This window comes from Phyllobates terribilis, unplaced genomic scaffold (genome assembly GCF_046119375.1).
Source record: "Phyllobates terribilis strain yellow unplaced genomic scaffold, ASM4611937v1 Scaffold_5__5_contigs__length_657084704, whole genome shotgun sequence".
Lineage (NCBI taxonomy): Eukaryota > Metazoa > Chordata > Amphibia > Anura > Dendrobatidae > Phyllobates > Phyllobates terribilis.
Genome location: NW_027362765.1, coordinates 96,035,814 through 96,052,883, shown reverse-complemented (window position 1 = coordinate 96,052,883; position 17,070 = coordinate 96,035,814). Strand labels below are relative to the sequence as shown.

The following is a 17,070-nucleotide window of genomic DNA, read 5'->3' as shown; positions in this document are numbered from 1 at the left end:
CACTCCTTAATTACAGAAGAGACTAATGAATTCGGGGAGAGGTCTTATAAAAATAACACAAAGACAATTTGTGGGTATTTGTCAAGCATTTATTTCAATTCAACAGTGCTAAAATACACACAACCCTGTCTGACGCCTGGTGTCCCACACTCCTGTAAGCCCCAGCGGGAAAGTACACCATGAGGAGAAAATAAGAGAAATCAGAGAGGTCAAGCGGCACTACACTTCAAAAAGAGCTCCGGCGTACTCACGGCAAACCACCTGGTTGTCCTTCTCACCCAAAGACCCAAAATACCTTCTACCCCCCCCCCCCCCCCCATGGACTTGTTGTCTATTAGCAGGATGATCCGAGACACTTTGCCCAGCTTTAGGTGGCCATAGAAGAAAATCCGAGCAGATATTGTTACATCACTAATCACAACCCTATCAATGGAAATATGTAAAGGGACCTTCTTAAAAAGGCACTTGTCATGAGATATAGCCCATAGTGTTAGGGTCTCTATAAGACTCCCTACCACAAAGACCGTCACTCCTGGGGGGCCCTTGGTGATGGAAGTGTTCATGCTCATTCTTGACCCATCGAAGACACCAAGACTATGGTTAGGGTAGAAGAGGAGCCATTTGGGAGACAGCCGGACTTTAACTTGGTAGGGCAAGGGATCCCGTTATTAATGCTCAGAAGTGGACCTTTATGTATATGGGGTATTCCACCTTAAATTCTGATCTGGACTAATCTGCAGCAAGTATTTGGCGGCATCATTTATTGTCAACCCCCTTTTTCAATATCCAACCACAAATTTAATGGAGGGATACTCATCCCTTGGCCAGAATTGAGAGCAGTTACAAACAGTGTTTCTCAGTCTGGAGGACCTGTCCGGTCTCTACTTTACAAAGGCAATTTGACTGGTAACAGTGTAATGCTTAATCTCTCCTGTGGTGGTGCTGCAGGGAAACATAACACTTACTGCAGGTACAGCTGATCATTTTTTTGGGGCCAAAAGACCTTTCTTACACGTTAGGGTCAGCGCAATTTGGAGGATCCCTTTAGGGGGTCGCACAGTCTACAGGAAATATACGAGAAAGTGTGGAGAGCTGCTGCCCCTTCTGAGGTGCTAGCCTCCTCTATGGGTTGTGTTGGGTACTGCAGCTCAGCCTCATTCAGAATCAAAGAACAAAATCAGGAGGAAGTGAATGCTTATCATGGACACTTCCTAATAGTGATATATGAACCCTTTCTAAGCAGGTTGGGCTCCTAAGTCAGCCCTTTTCATAAAGGAACTGACACAATTAAGAGAAGTAGTTAAGACAATTTATAGAGAACCTGTCCCATTATCATGCAGTCTGATCTGTGGACAGCATGGTGTAGAGGAAAAACTGAGCAGAATGATAAATTGATTTGTTGGAAAAGATTCAGTAATAATTCAATATTTTATTCTTTGAAACCCTGCTGTTTGTATGCATGAGTCCAGTGGGCGGTCCCACTCAGTGATTGGCAGCTATATTCATACATGCAGTCATAGTGAACACTGTCAATCACTGAATAGGACCGCCCACTGGACTCATTTGCAAGTAACATGGAATTCAATGAATAAATTGCAACTTTTACTAACATTTCTCCTACAAACCTGATCAGCTCCTCCTGCTCTATATCATCCTGCCGGCAGATCAGATGCCCTTTAAGTACTCCAAAGCAATAGCCATACGAGTGTCCTTCCCTCCTGGCTCAGATAGGGGTCCCAAGTTCTAATATGAAATTGACAGGGGCTGCCTTGATGAGACTACCACTTAAAAGGTCTGTCCATAGCAAACAGACTACACCGTATACCAAGTGGCCAATTATCTGTCAGCCATCGGACCTTCTCTTCTAATATATGAGGTGATCCTCTTTAGCTCGGAGGAATGACGTCAGGTTGGCAACATCTGATGCTACAGAAGGGACAGTGGTAGTAAAGTATCAGCCATTCCTCTCCTCTGCTCACACATCTGCCACTGAGCTTAGCAAATAATGACTCTCCTTTTTCTAGTGGAAACAAGTGGTCAGATGAGCAATACGTTCCGCATGTAACACTTGGCAGGTTTTAATGGTAAAAGTTTGCGGTGGTGGCAGCCACTATGGTCAGATACATGCAGCCTCGCAGAAATCTAATTAGTACGGAACCCATGGAAATGAAGTTGCTAGGCAACACATCCCTGCCTGTACTCTGGCCACGCCCCCTGCTGCCTTAGTAATCAGATTCTCATACAATATAGTGATAGGACCTCTTTAAGAAGCAGAAACACTTCCTCTTTTATCTTATATATGCTTAAGAAAGAAAAAAAATATCCTCCTCCCACCTAAAGAAATGAACGGGCTAATGGTAAACCCACTAGGGCAGAACTAATAAGGCACTCTGCAAACTTCTGTAATCGCTGTGGGTCAGACGCACTGATATATGGGCTTATTAACTCCATATCTAAATATACCGTCCGGCGGGGCCCTGAGAGGCTTGTCTGATTGGATCCATTATATACAACGCTATTGGGATCTGGAAATCTATTATACACGGAGAGGATTTACTGCAAACGCCTGGTGCCAGCGGAGCGGACTGCGCAGTTCTTTCTACTCAGCTGCTACATCGGCAGGATTTATACGTCAGGGGATCGCAACGTTTTGCTTAATCCCCTCTAGTTAATGGGGCTTTGGAAGACCTTATAAAAAGCTAATTTATTAAAATGTCATGTAGGGATTGCAATTGCCTAATAAGTCACCTTGTTCAGGTACAGATTCTACTTGTCGGGGGTTGTAGATTAGACAATTGGGAAGGGGGGTACCTTTACCCCTTCCCAGAAACAGCACCACTTTTGGCTGGTTTGTGATACTGCAACTCAACCCCATTTGCTTGAATAATGCAATACCAGACATCACCTGCTAACAAGTGTGGCACTGTTTCTGGAAATAAAAATTAAAAAAGTTCTCCTCCACCACCACCTTTGGCTACCGGCAAGATAATGTTGTACTATAGGTAGAAACCTGATTAGTCCGGTGCTTCTCCCCAACGCCGATCTAGTGGATTGACCGGTGTCTCCCTATGTGCACACATGGGAGACCTGTCAATCAACTCGAGCAGTGTGAGATGAAGAGATGATGTCTGAGAGCTTCTCCCCACTGCAGCAAATTAAAGACCCTTAGACAGCCTCTTTCCCACTGATTTACAGTACTGCCACCTATTGGTAGTGATGGGAGATTTAATTGAATCTCTTCTTCCTCACACACATAAATCGCTCTGGGCCCCGCTATGATCGAGAGGTTGGTACTGAAATAAATCCTGATACACGGTGTAGAACTGGAGGTTTTTTTTCCCCCAACCTTTTCTGAACTACATAAGCATTTCCCTTTAAGAAAAATAACAAGTACCAATGACATGAAGTCTATCCAAAAGTCTGTCTTTAATCTAAGGTCGTTAGCATTTAAAGTAATACTTGCAGATCGCGGTCATGGCGGATAAGAGTCGATCATTTCTCCGACGTCGGGATTTGCTTGTTGCCAATCCAGATGTTGCCAAGGTGAAAAGTAAAGCGACGGCGTGCCGAAAGATGCAGAGAATGGGACAGGTGCAAGAGCCGCCTCTTGGTAAAGTAATAATCACTAAGACATGACCGCCTTAACAAGGCTCCGTTTTCAATCAAGGTGAATGTGTAAGAAGATATGCAGGAAAGCTCAGAGGTGCCAGCCCAAGCTGTAGAACTCGCAGCAGACAGTCCGGGAGGCAAAGCAAGGAGCAAGACAACATCTTATCAACCCAACCCCCCTCCCATACTTTATGGGCTGGGCTTCGGACATGGCTGGTGGGCTCGTAAGCTCTGCACCCCTACATACTACCCTTGGAGAATGGACAAACTTAAGACGTCTCCTTCACGCAGCCCTACACAAGCAACATTGTAGGGTGGGGCTCGCCTAAGATCAGCTCCCGATAGTGCTTTCTTGCTAGCCCCGAGGTCTGTGTGCCGATGCTAGGTCCTGGGCAGGCGGCACATCTCGCACTGGTCTGTCCCAGCCTGGTTCATGAAGGTGCAGTGTTGACAGGACCACATCGACGTTGATGAGGCGGCATGCGTGGATCCCCCGATGGCCCCATAATCTTGAAGCTCTGATGGTTGTACCCCAACTGTGCCTAAGGAAAGAGACAACACTTTATTCATAAGGACTGGAAAACAAGTGCATGGCTAAGAAATGGAGGCGGGAGTATGTTTTGAAGCGGTTGTGGCCCCTTAAGTCACAGTGATGGCCGTCATGCGCATGTGAGCTCTAATAATACACTACATTATGAGTAACATATTCGCAGCATCTGTATGGTCGCCAATAGTCTTGTTCATCGCTTTGTTCAGAGGCACCAAAAATTCCTTTACTATCTGTTGTCATCAGCCTCCAGTCTATTCTCATCAGTCCGTGTCCTCTCAGAACTGGGTGGTGCTGTAAGACCACTGGTGTCACCTATACAATATAGATGGCTGAAAGCTCATAGGGATTGATTTGTCCTTTAAAACAGGGTTCCCCAACTCCAGTCCTCAAGGCCCACCAACAGGTCATGTTTTCAGGATTTCCTTAGTATTGCACAGGTGATGTAACTATTGCCTGTGCTGATGATGGAATTATCACCTGTGCAATACTAAGGAAATCCTGAAAACATGACCTGTTGGTGGGCCTTGAGGACTGGAGTTGGGGAACCCTGCTTTAAAACGTCCCTTCGAGATACTAGAACTATGCCAAGTTCAGATCTGCAGAGCTCTTCCAATTTGGAAATTGGTGGTGGTCACAGCTCAAGGACCCCTTAATCTGTACTACCAACATGACTGCTGGACATGGGTCCTGGGAATATTTTTGTTCAAGTCAAGTGGCTATTGGGAGTCTTTTGGTAACCACCAAAACACACCCCAATTTTCATCCATCAGAGTTTACAGCATATCCTATGGATACATTATAAGTGACGTCACCATATTTAGAATTCAGGGATAACGCGGTAACTCATTTTGCGGCACTTACTGCACAACTGTTCGATGGTCGCCCACTGCTCTGATTTCTTCCAAGTCTGAGCAAGGTCTTCGTTCCTGGTTCTCACAGCATCCAAGAGCAAGCTAATACTATCCTAAAGGGAGAAACACATATGTTAAGGTCTCTGTGCAGTTAAATGCAATTTCTCCCTGTTATCAGTCACATCAGGCTAAGAGGAGGCAGACTGGAGCGATTTTAGAGGACAAATGCTGTCCAAGTCATGCAATAAACCTTCACGTGACGGCCTAAAACTTCAAAGGGCCTGACCACCAGGCGAACAAGGACATCCCAGCTGCTGTGCACATGCTCTATAAGCAAACACTGATCTCCAGGCCTATAAAATAGGGACTGGTCCCCTGCCAGTGTCACTGTCTGCCAATTACCAGTGTGAACGGGAGGCCCTACGGCCCGGCGCAGACATCTGTGAATGATATCTCAGCTGGGATTCCTGTTGCTGGTGAAGTGAATACAGTGGAGACACCAACATCGAGAGCTACGAGTGCGGGAGCGTATCACACACCAACATGGATGACGGACAGTGCCAAGGCCACAGCTTCAACGCCATGGCAGCACCTGTGTGTACTTATTATATTCTTCCTTTCTTAATATGTGTTTTATCAGGGTGCTCACCACTTGGCATACACGCCACTTTAGCCTGTGACATCTGATCAGCCGTAACATTACAACCACAATATTGTGTGGTACCCATTAGTTGCTCACAAAAGAGCTGTGATCCATACAATGCATGGACTCTACCAGACCTCTGCTGGTGCCTGACCGCAGCACATTAGCAGCAGAAGCTGCAATGCTCTGCGTGTCCTGATACCTTTATCATAGCTCCGATGCTCTGCGAGTTCTGACACCTATCAGAGCTGCGATGCTCTGCGTGTCCTGACACCCTTCTATGAGAGATGCGATGCTCTGCGAGTCCTGATATCTTCCTATCATTGTTAGCAGTAAAGTTCTCAGTAATTTGTAGTACAGTGGCTCTACTGCGGGATCAGACCAGACGTCCAAGGGCTTCTCCCCGCTGCAGCAAATTAAATTCCTTAGACTCTCCATTCCCACCGATCTACAGTACTGCCACCTACTGGTTACACATCAATGAGACTTGGATTGATTCATAACCCTGTCGCTGGTTCACTTCTTGCCCTTGGACCCACTGTATATTGCGGACACCCCACAAGACCTGCCGTATATTGCGGACACCCCACAAGACCTGCCGTATATTGCGGACACCCCACAAGACCCGCCGTATACTGGAAACGCCCCACAAGACCCGCCGTATACCGGAAACGCCCCACAAGACCCGCCGTATACCGGAAACGCCCCACAAGACCCGCCGTATACCGGAAACGCCCCACAAGACCCGCCGTATACCGGAAACGCCCCACAAGACCCGCCGTATACCGGAAACGCCCCACAAGACCCGCCGTATACCGGAAACGCCCCACAAGACCCGCCGTATACCGGAAACGCCCCACAAGACCCGCCGTATACCGGAAACGCCCCACAAGACCCGCCGTATACCGGAAACGCCCCACAAGACCCGCCGTATACCGGAAACACCCCACAAGACCTGCCGTATACCGGAAACACCCCACAAGACCTGCCGTATACCGGAAACACCCCACAAGACCTGCCGTATACCGGAAACACCCCACAAGACCTGCTGTTTTGTAGAAGCTCTGAACCAGTCGTGTAGACCTCACAATGGTGGACATGTGTAGAACAGCTAAAAGACATCTTGTAGCTGCATCTTCACTGGCGACCTGAGTTTTTCTTCACATATTCCCCTATTACATGATTGATCTTTTAGCCTAATCTGTAGGATTTGTCGCAGGAGCGCTCATACATGTGCTGTGCAGCTGTGTACAGCCCACACTTATCTCCTTCTGTCCTAACCAGCACAACAAGCTATGAGAAATGCTCAAATTATCCTGTACATACCCCAACATTGTGAGAACAGGGAGAAGAACCAGACAGGGTCGTACACCAGAAGTCTATTTCGGTCCACTACAGAGGGTCAGCAGATGGAAAATCCTAATCCCCTTTATTAATATTGTAAAAAAAAAACATTTTAAAGGGAATTTTCCAATCCCAAGAAAATAATAACAATAACAGGTTTCAAGATTTCCATAAAGGGTAGAATTTGTCACAGAGCTCTTAGATGTCAGCTTCCAATATACAGAGCTGATGAGGAGGATGACAGGACCTCAGTCACCATCTGTCCATATAGAGATGGCCCGAGATCGAGTTCTAGGTAAGGAGCGGGATGATGGCGGCTACACAAGACAATGAGCTGCTTGTCATCTTCAGGGCTGCCTTTTCCCCAGCTGCCAGTTTTTTGGATGTTCACATTAAGGAGTTGTGTGTCAGACAAGTATTAATTCCCCAAACGAGGCCTAAAAAAGCTACATTTGGAAGGAGTTAGAGCTAGGAGACCAGGTCCTTTATCTACTGTATTCATCATACATAAAGAGGTGTTATCAAAATCCAAAAAGTTAACTTACTGATCCCTTTGGGGTTCTGAGAACCAGGCTCTGCAGAAACTAGTCTTGAATAAAGCAGAGGTGCACATGCTCTATCTCTGCTCCGTTCATTGTCCGTGGGACGAGTACAGCGCTCCACTATTTACAGCAGTCCCTTAGACAATTAATGGACAGGAGGTTGAGCATTAGCAGCTTGGCTCCATTCAAGTCAGGGCTCTGCAGAGCAAGGTTCTTGTAATTCTGAAGCCCCATCCTCAGGATTACTAGGGCGTTCAAGCAGTCAGACCCCCAGCGAACAAAGACATTTTGCTTCTGGGAGGACCCCTTCATTGAGCCCAGCTTGAGTCCTTCATGCCATGTAAGGCCCCTCTCTTGCCCACACCTATAATACATACAGTACAAAGTGTAGACAGGAGGAGACAAGGTATGGCACACAGGATTGGATCGGCTCGTAATATATACCAGTATGGTGTCCAGGGATATAAATAGAGAAGGGTTTGGGGATGTTATATACCCTGCTCACCTGTAGTGGCATCACTTCATTGGTTACTAAGAAGAGAAGTAGATGGAAATCGGAGATGATCTCAAGGAAGATGGATGATGGATTCTGAGAGAGATACGTCGCCAAGCTATGGAAATCCTGCACATCAGAAAGAATAAAACTCGTAAGGGACTCCAGAAATGCTGGGATTATAAGGACCATTATACTGACAATAACAAAAACGCTGGAACGCCAAGCAAAGGGGGCAGTGCAGATTAATGGAGGCAAGTGCGAGCAGATGGCTCTGGTATGGGGGGCACTTTCAGGAGTGCTGATGTTTCGTTCTTAGGCAGCACAACAGTATATAACGCAGGGGTTGTGCAGTCCAATATGGAGCCATCTCTGGTGCTGCCACTCAGTCCCTTTCAAGCAATACCAGGGATAGCCACAAATGTGTGAGCCAGACCCCTAATGATTAAGTTATAGTCGACTTTCCTAAGTCATCAAAAATTAAAGGATATCCAAGATTATAAAAACATGGCGACCTTCCTCCACAAACCGCATCACCCCGGCCCACAGATCGTCTGGTTTTGCAGCTCATCTCTAATGACTTCAACAGAGAGCTGAGTTACAATACCAGGCAAACACCACATAGACAGGGGATGTTGTTTTAGGAAAAAGGCAGCATAGTTTTTCTAAAGCTCTACCATCCCTTTAAGAATATTAAAAGTCACATCTCGAGTTCCCATTATATGATCCCTTTATCTGCTTTATGACTGTTAATATTCTAAATATATTTACAGTATATTATATCAGTGACTGTGGGTGAGCTGCAGTACCATAACTGCCCATCGACAAGCGGGGCACTGCTTCTAGTAAAAAATGCAGGCTCCTAGTATCTTATATCCTCTGACTCTTGAAGTTTACTAATTTTTTCCATTTAAATGGACGAAGCATCTGAATAAAGCCCACCCTGACCATGTCGTGTAATGTCACATGAGATTATAGCAGGGGGTTGATGCCTATTTTTACGCATGTCTCAAAACAATGGGGGTCTCACCTGGGTCTCCCCAAGGGATTCTCTGTTTTCAATGGGAAACAAATTGGAGGAGGTGGAGAATGTATATACTGGATCTTTTGGGAATGTGGTCGTGATCTGTAAAGTGGAGAGAATACAAAATGTTAGGGATACAAAAAGGTGAAGAAGCGAGAAGCACAGAAGACATTTCATACACACACATATATGTTGTGTTTATATACAAGTAAGGCAGATCCCCCTAGAATATTTGATACGACGTTTGTCTTACCTCTCGGGCGCACACCACATGGTGAGGCGACTTCTGCCACCAGGAGAAGGAATGTAGAAACAGTCAAGCATGTCAGTGGCTCGTTCTATTCACTTCAATGGGAGTATAGGAGAAAGACACCTCTCCATTCATATGCCCCTTTACCAGGCAGGATGTGGGTTAGACAGTCCCATTATGGAGAATGAGGTGACTTCCAGGGGGTGGTACCCACATCTATACACAGTTATAGCGTATCTGGTATATAAGCTATACATGTTTACATGTTTAGGGCGAGATTACCTCTTTAATGCAAGGAATAAAGATTAAAGGGTATTCCAGTAGGTAGAACAAGCACATTGCTCCGGCAGTCCCTTAGAGAATGATTGGAGCATCACTGGCGGATGCACACTACCCGGATCCATTCTAACAGGAATAATAGTGCCCCCTTCTGGGTATCGGTGGGGTTCCCCAAAAGTCTTAGTTAATCCTTGTATTCTCCATGAAACCCGACTTAAGAACACAGTTTTCAATTTATTTATACATTTCCAGAATGAATAACAGAAGTGGCACAACATATAAATCTAACAAAGATGCTGCAGGAAAAAAATATATTTACTGAAACAGACATGTCTGGAGAGCGGACACATCACATTTAACATGAAATCCTGAGATATTTACATATGCTACAGAGCAGGAAAAAAGTCTGTTCTTTATCAACGCTGCTATAAATGTACTAGTCGCAAAGGTATAAATCTCCCCTGACGCCGCCCATCTATAGTTATATGCGCTCTGTGCAGAATCTAGGAGATGCAACTATACACAGCTGACAGGGAGAAACCTATCACCAGCAGAAGGCCGAGGAGCCAGGCTAAAGCTGCTCATGACTTAGAGGGGTGTTCCATTGTTAAGCATTAATGACCCAAACACTTGCATAGTTAAAAATAACAAGATCATTATTACTTATCTGCCACTAGCTGGTCTTTGTTAACATGGCGGAAATGGCAAAGTCACAGTTAGAGCACATGTCCATTATGGCTAATCAATGGGCACGAGACTGTTGAATCTGGTGATTGGCTGCAAGAGTGCAAGAGTGGAGAATACTCACGTCAATGATCAAATACTCGACGGGTAGAGGCCGTGCCAATTGTGTAATTTCATTACCAAACTTGTCAATATCCTGTGAAGGGAAAATACTGTAGTAAATCGCAAGAGCAAAGTCAATACATAGATATATTTGTATATAGATACATATGTATATCTATATCTATGTATCCATTCACACACGTACATGCATATATATATATATATATATATATATATATATATACACACACACACTCTGATGTCTTTAGATCGCATATGTACCATGTAATGCTGCACTTTTCCTGCAGAAGGATTTCCTCCATATAGCAGGAAGGTCCAGTGGGGACAAGCTCTTTAAAGAGGTTTTGCCCATGAACAAAGTTGATTTTAAATCAATGCATTTTGGAATAATAATTTCCACACTTGGATGTGTTTAAAAAAATGTTCCTGTGCTGAGATAATCTTATGAATGTGCCCCTGCTGTGTACTGTGTAATGGCTGTGTCTGATCATGCAGGAACATGGTCTGATCATACCACAGCTCCTGGCCAAGGGAGGAAACAAAAGGGAGTATACAGACATTACAGCATGGGATCACAGCTGATTCTTTTTGTGAGATAAAGCATTTCCCTGCCTGTTTATAAAAAATTGTTCTACCTGAAAGAATTATTTGCGATCCCATGCTGTAATGTCTGTATACTTTTTTTTCTTCCCCCCCTGCCCAGGAGATGTGGTATGATCAGACCATGTTCCTGTATGGTCAGACACAGCCATTACACAGCACACAGCAGGGGCACATTTATAAGATTATCTCAGCACAGGAACATTTTTTTTAAACCTATCCAATTGTGGAACTTATTATTATTCCAAGATCTGTTGATTAAAATGTACTTTGTTCATGGGAAAACCCCTTTAAAGGATCTCACCCACCACCCTTCATAAATTCCCTCATCATGACACTGACCTTATAGAAGACATCAGGGACATACTGCTCGCTGCTTGACTCTTTGGCATATCCCAGCTCTGGAACATCTCTACAGGGCAACAGGCACTCGTCCCGTACTAGCGCCATACATTGATTCGACACTTGGTATCCCTCAAAGTGCACTTGGTTATCTGGTCCACCTGTGAAATGACAAAAGGAGAGATGAAACAGTCACAAACACAGGATATATAGTGTCAAGTGAGAGGAGTTTACTCCGGATTACAGTACATGTGGCAGGGCGCCTCCAACTTGTAGCTCCCCATTAGTTGTGAAACTACAACTTCCAGCATGTTCCTATTTGAAGTGGGTGTCACCTTATAGATGGTAAACTGCATTTTTTCATGGTCGCGTCCGAAAAACTGCATTCTGAGAGCCATACTTTTTTTTTTTTTTTAAATTTTTCCCTTTATTTAGCCACATGATCATAGACCAACTTCATTAGTGGCTAAAGCAATCACTGGCCGAAGGCAGCCGAGGCATGTAATTCAGACAAAGTATTCATCTATTGGGAGAATGGGGGTCTGGCTCCTGTATAAATATGATCTTACCGGTGGCCACTACAGTCACAAACTTCGAGCCAAAGTGACCATCTGGAGATAGTCGGCAGTGGTTTGGGTGCTGGTTCTGGAAGAAGCCAGCCGTGATGCATTCCTCTGCACTTAGGAAATATGAATCCTGGCAAGAGAGAGAACACAGTTGAGTTAGAGCAACACTCCAACATTTCCTTTTTTTTTTTTTGCACATATATTGGTAACACACAAGCAATATTCTCGCAGTGTAATTTGTTTCATCCCAGCTCAGCAGGATCTCTACATTCCTTGTCCCTTATTATAGGCAGTTAAGAATCAGAAAGTTGATACAGCTTACAAGGAGAAACCCATCACCAGCAGAGGGTAAAGGAGACATGCTGACTATGATTGAGAGCAATTTGAAGAGACTCCCACCCTTCTATACAGCCAGGGATATCATTGGAAATGTAGTTTGCATTACAGGAACCATATCAGAGGAGAAGGACTCAAAATAGCAACATCCCAGAATGACCTTTCAACAACTGATATCCTGAAATACATCAGAGAACTGGAGAAAGTGATTGTGCACCTATAGCAGTGGTGTTCGGATGAGAACTTACCTTGTTCCTACTGTACCGGACAGTACCTTTTCTAGTATCTTCTGAAACCAGGTCTGTGAATATCCAGCCAACCTGTAAAGACATGACATAGTGAGCTGCTCTGTATGTGCATCCTCACTGCACCTATTTGGAAAAATCCTAAAATGCAGAAGTATGAAATCAGAAAACAGCTCCAATTCTATCCATGCTAATTGTTGTTGCTAGATCATGCCTGAATGGAGAGCAACTAACAAGATACGGCCTCAGGGGACTTCAGCCATCTGTAATACGTCCGCCCGAGTGGCTGGCTGTTATACAATGCTTCCAATAACTGTACTTTTGCAAATAGAAAAAAAAATAAGATATTTTGCACTCCCTGCAGGCTCCAGCCTCTTTAGGTCTACAGTTGTCACTTCCCTTTACCCAGGACATAAAACATCAATAACCCCTTAAAGGCCCAGGCATTTTGGGCCTGAAAGGAGTATTCCAGTATAAAGTGATAATCACCTGTACCTAATATTCGTGGTGGCCCGAGAGCATGATCCCCACCAACTGCCAGAAAGTGGCAGTTTCTGCGGCAGTCTCAAAAAAAGCAGTGACCGTGCATGTGCACCTTTGCTCTTCTACATTCACAGGGAGACAAAAGTCGATCGGGGCGTCTGCACTCTTAATTTTGTCGCCCTTTCTTTGGGTACAAATTTTTGAATATACAGTGGGTACAGAAAGTATTCAGACCCCTTTAAGTTTTTCACTCTTTGTTTCATTGCAGCCATTTGGTAAATTCTAAAAAGTTCTTTTTTTTCTCATTAATGTACACTCTGTACCCCATCTTGAGTGAAAAAAAAACAAATGTAGAAGTTTTTGCAGATTTATTAAAAAAGAAAAACTGAAATATCACATGGTCATAAGTATTCACACCCTTTGCTCAGTATTGAGTAGAAGCACCCTTTTGAGCTAGTACAGCCATGAGTCTTCTTGGGAATGATGCAACAAGTTTTTCACATCTGGATTTGGGATCCTCTGCCATTCTTCCTTGCAGATCCTCTCCAGTTCTGTCAGGTTGGATGGTGAACGTTGGTGGACAGCCATTTTCAGGTCTCTCCAGAGATGCTCAATTGGGTTTAGGTCAGGGCTCTGGCTGGGCCAGTCAAGAATGGTCACAGAGTTGTTCTGAAGCCACTCCTTTGTTATTTTAGCTGTGTGCTAAGGGTCATTGTTTTGTTGGAAGGTGAACCTTCGGCCAAGTCTGAGGTCCAGAGCACTGGTTTTAATCCAGGGTATCTCTGTAGTTGGCAGTATTTATGTTTCCTTCAATTGCAACCAGTCGTCCTGTCCCTGCAACTGAAAAACACCCCCATAGCATGATGCTGCCACCACCATGTTTCACTGTTGGGATTGTATTGGGCAGGTGATGAGCAGTGCCTGGTTTTCTACACAAATACCACTTAGAATTACCACCAAAAAGTTCTATCTTTGTCTCATCAGACCAGAGAATCTAATTTCTCATAGTCTGGGAGTCCTTCATGTGTTTTTGAGCAAACTCTATGCGGGCTTTCATATGTCTTGCACTGAGGAGAGGCTTCCGTCAAGCCTCTCTGCCATAAAGGCCCGACTGGTGGAGGGCTGCAGTGATAGTTGACTTTGTGAAACTTTCTCCCATCTCCCTAACTCCATCTCTGGAGCTCAGCCTCAGTGATCTTGGGGTTCTTCTTTACCTCTCTCACCAAGGCTCTTCTCCCATGATTGCTCAGTTTGGCTGGACGGCCTAGGAAGACTTCTGGTGGTCCCAAACTTCTTCCATTTAAGGATTATGGAGGCCACTGTGCTCTTAGGAACCTTGAGTACTGCAGAAATTCTTTTGTAACCTTGGCCAGATCTGTGCCTTGCCACAATTCTGTCTCTGAGCTCCTTGGGCAGTTCCTTTGAGCTCATGATTCTCATCTGGTCTGAAATGCACTGTGAGCTCTGAGGTCTTATATAGACCGGTGTGTGCCTTTCCAAATCAAATCCTATCAGTTTAATTAAACACAGCTGGACTCCAATGAAGGAGTAGAACCATCTTAAGGAGGGTCACAAGGAAATGGACAACATGTGACTTAAATATGAGTGTCTGAGCAAAGGGTCTGAATACTTATGACCATGTGATATTTCAGGTTTTTTTTCATAAATTTGCAAAAATGTCTACATTTCTGTTTTTGCTCAGTCAAGATGGGGCGCAGAGTGTACTTTAATGAGAAGAAAAAAAAAAACAATTTAGAATTTACCATATGGCCGCAGTGAAATAAAGAGAAAAATTTAAAGGGGTCTGAATACTTTCCGTACCCACTGTATATGTGATACTAATTAATTTATATTTGAAGAGGCAGAGTGCAATTTATTATTTACATCCACACATATATGAGAGTACATTACCCTAGGAACTGATAATGAAGTATACACACCGTTGTTGTGACAGTATACCTAAGAGACCCCGAGCTGTCCATATATACAAGGTAAGGAAATACATTGGGCTGTAAGGGAATTTCTTTGCTTTCCCATTGAACGTCTTCTATGATTACACCATTTTTAAAAATTACTGCATTGTATTTTAAAAACAAAAACTGAGCTTTACCCATTCTCCCGGGTCCAGCGAGGAGTTTCTGCATCTGTTTCCAGCGTCTGTAGAGCTGACTGCACATTGACAACGCTGCAGCCAATCAGTGAGCTTAGCGACTGAGCGGCTTGTGCCCTCTACTTGGGTCACTGAGCTCAATGATTGGCTGCAGCATTGTGCCATTACGCCGCAGGCTGTCATTGGGTTCAAACCTATGGGCAACCCCACCACTAAGTGCATATTTTACAATACTTTACAGTCGTGCTTTTCTCTTGCCTTTCTTAATCCGAGCTTGGCTGCAATCTCATCCACCACTTTGGCTTTTGGATCGTCGAGCAGCTCCAGGCTGTTCTGTGTCCCAATCTGAAAGTGAAAAACAGCGATGGATGAATGCACATAGTGATATGTACAGAAAGTATCGATGCAAACTGGGGAACCTTTCACTAGACCGACCACTTTATCTAAAGGGATATCCAGAGGGTCATCATGATCCTCCGCCAGTGATTGGCTGCAGAGGTCATACGTCTCAGAGTCGGGATGTAATCGCTGTAGCAAAAGTAGAGGTCAGAAAACAACTCAACATTGTCAGAACAGATCGGGGAGGCGAACACTGGTTTTTAGGTTTGTTTTTTTTACTAAAACCTCTTCTGCCTTTTTTTGTAAAAATACCCACTTACTTACTTAAAAAAAAATAACCTTACCTGCGGCGGTTCATAGATGGCAGCCACCTCAGCCCGAATGCCTAACGGGATGTCCTTGTGTTCAGTGTAACGGCCATACAAGTAGCCTATGCGCTGGTTTCCAGTTTTGCGCCAGAAGTCCAGGAAGCGATCGGCAATGGTGTGATTTTCAAACATAATGTTGTCCACATGTCGGTATTTCTACAGGGAGATAATAAAAAGTCACACTTGTAAAACTAAAAAAGAGACGGTATCAATATTTGCCTTAAAACAGGAAATTAGCGCAGGAAACCCCGACTATTGTCAGATTCCCATCTGTTACTGCTGCTTTAGCATTTGTAGCTTTGCCACTTTTATACTAACAAACCCATAACTCAAGAAGCTGCAAGTTCCAAATGTAACCCAAAAGTCCTATACATTGTTACTGCCCCATTAACCCTTTAAGGACAAAGCAATTTTTTTTTTTTTTTCAACAAGACAGAATTTTTTTCATTTTTTTCCATAGACCGATGGATGAGGGCTTGTTTTTTCGTGGGATGAGTTTTAGTTTTGAAAAGGCACCGTTCATTTTACTATACAATATACTGAAAATAGAGAGAGAAAAAAAGCTTTCCACATGGGGTAAAATGGTGGAAAACGAGGGATTTTTGGTACTCACCGTAAAATCTCTTTCTTGGAGCCTTCATTGGGGGACACAGGACCATGGGTGCATGCTGCTGTCGCTAGGAGGTTAACACTAGGCAAAAAAAAGAAAATAGCTCCTCCTCCGCAGTATGCACCCGCCTACAGGCACCGAGCTCACCAGTTAGTGGCTAAAGCAGTAGGAGGAACATAAAATAATTAACTATGCAATGCCCAACGGGGCACAACCGTGAAAACTAAATTAGATGCCTAACAGGGCCAACTGGACATATGCCCAAAATCAGGGAGGGTGCTGTGTCCCCCAATGAAGGCTCCAAGAAAGATTTTACGGTGAGTACCAAAAATCCCTCTTTCTTTATCGCTTCATTGGGGGACACCGGACCATGGGACGTCCAAAAGCAGTCCCTAGGGAGAACAAAAGATAGCAACAAATTAGGTCTGACTGCTGGCAACCGCCGCCTGCAGAACCTTCCGTCCAAGACTGACATCAGCCGAGGAATAAGTGTGGACTTTGTAAAACCTTGAAAAGGTGTGGAGTGAAGACCAGGTTGCGGCCTTACAGATCTGAGAAGCTGAAGCCTGATGGCGAACAGCCCAAGAGGCCCCCACCGCCCGGGTGGAGTAAGCCCTTAACCCCGGAGGGGGAGGTTTGTCCGAAATGCGATATACCTCCAAAATGGTCGAACGTATCC

General features: G+C 44.6%; 1 protein-coding gene across 1 annotated transcript in view; it reads right to left on the bottom strand.

The window, feature by feature from the left end:
- Nucleotides 1-67: 67 nt before the first annotated feature.
- The window catches only part of NPLOC4 (NPL4 homolog, ubiquitin recognition factor), a 37,775-nt gene continuing 20,772 nt past the window's right edge, over nucleotides 68-17,070 (bottom strand). Inside the window, exons 8-17 of the mRNA XM_073682562.1 lie at nucleotides 15,758-15,937; nucleotides 15,333-15,419; nucleotides 12,485-12,556; nucleotides 11,904-12,030; nucleotides 11,335-11,495; nucleotides 10,394-10,465; nucleotides 9,063-9,158; nucleotides 8,045-8,161; nucleotides 5,021-5,123; nucleotides 68-4,151 (exon numbers count right to left, since the gene is read on the bottom strand). Coding sequence (XP_073538663.1) covers nucleotides 3,991-4,151; nucleotides 5,021-5,123; nucleotides 8,045-8,161; nucleotides 9,063-9,158; nucleotides 10,394-10,465; nucleotides 11,335-11,495; nucleotides 11,904-12,030; nucleotides 12,485-12,556; nucleotides 15,333-15,419; nucleotides 15,758-15,937 — 1,176 coding nt within the window. The 3' untranslated portion in view covers nucleotides 68-3,990. The remainder of the gene's footprint in view (nucleotides 4,152-5,020; nucleotides 5,124-8,044; nucleotides 8,162-9,062; nucleotides 9,159-10,393; nucleotides 10,466-11,334; nucleotides 11,496-11,903; nucleotides 12,031-12,484; nucleotides 12,557-15,332; nucleotides 15,420-15,757; nucleotides 15,938-17,070) is intronic.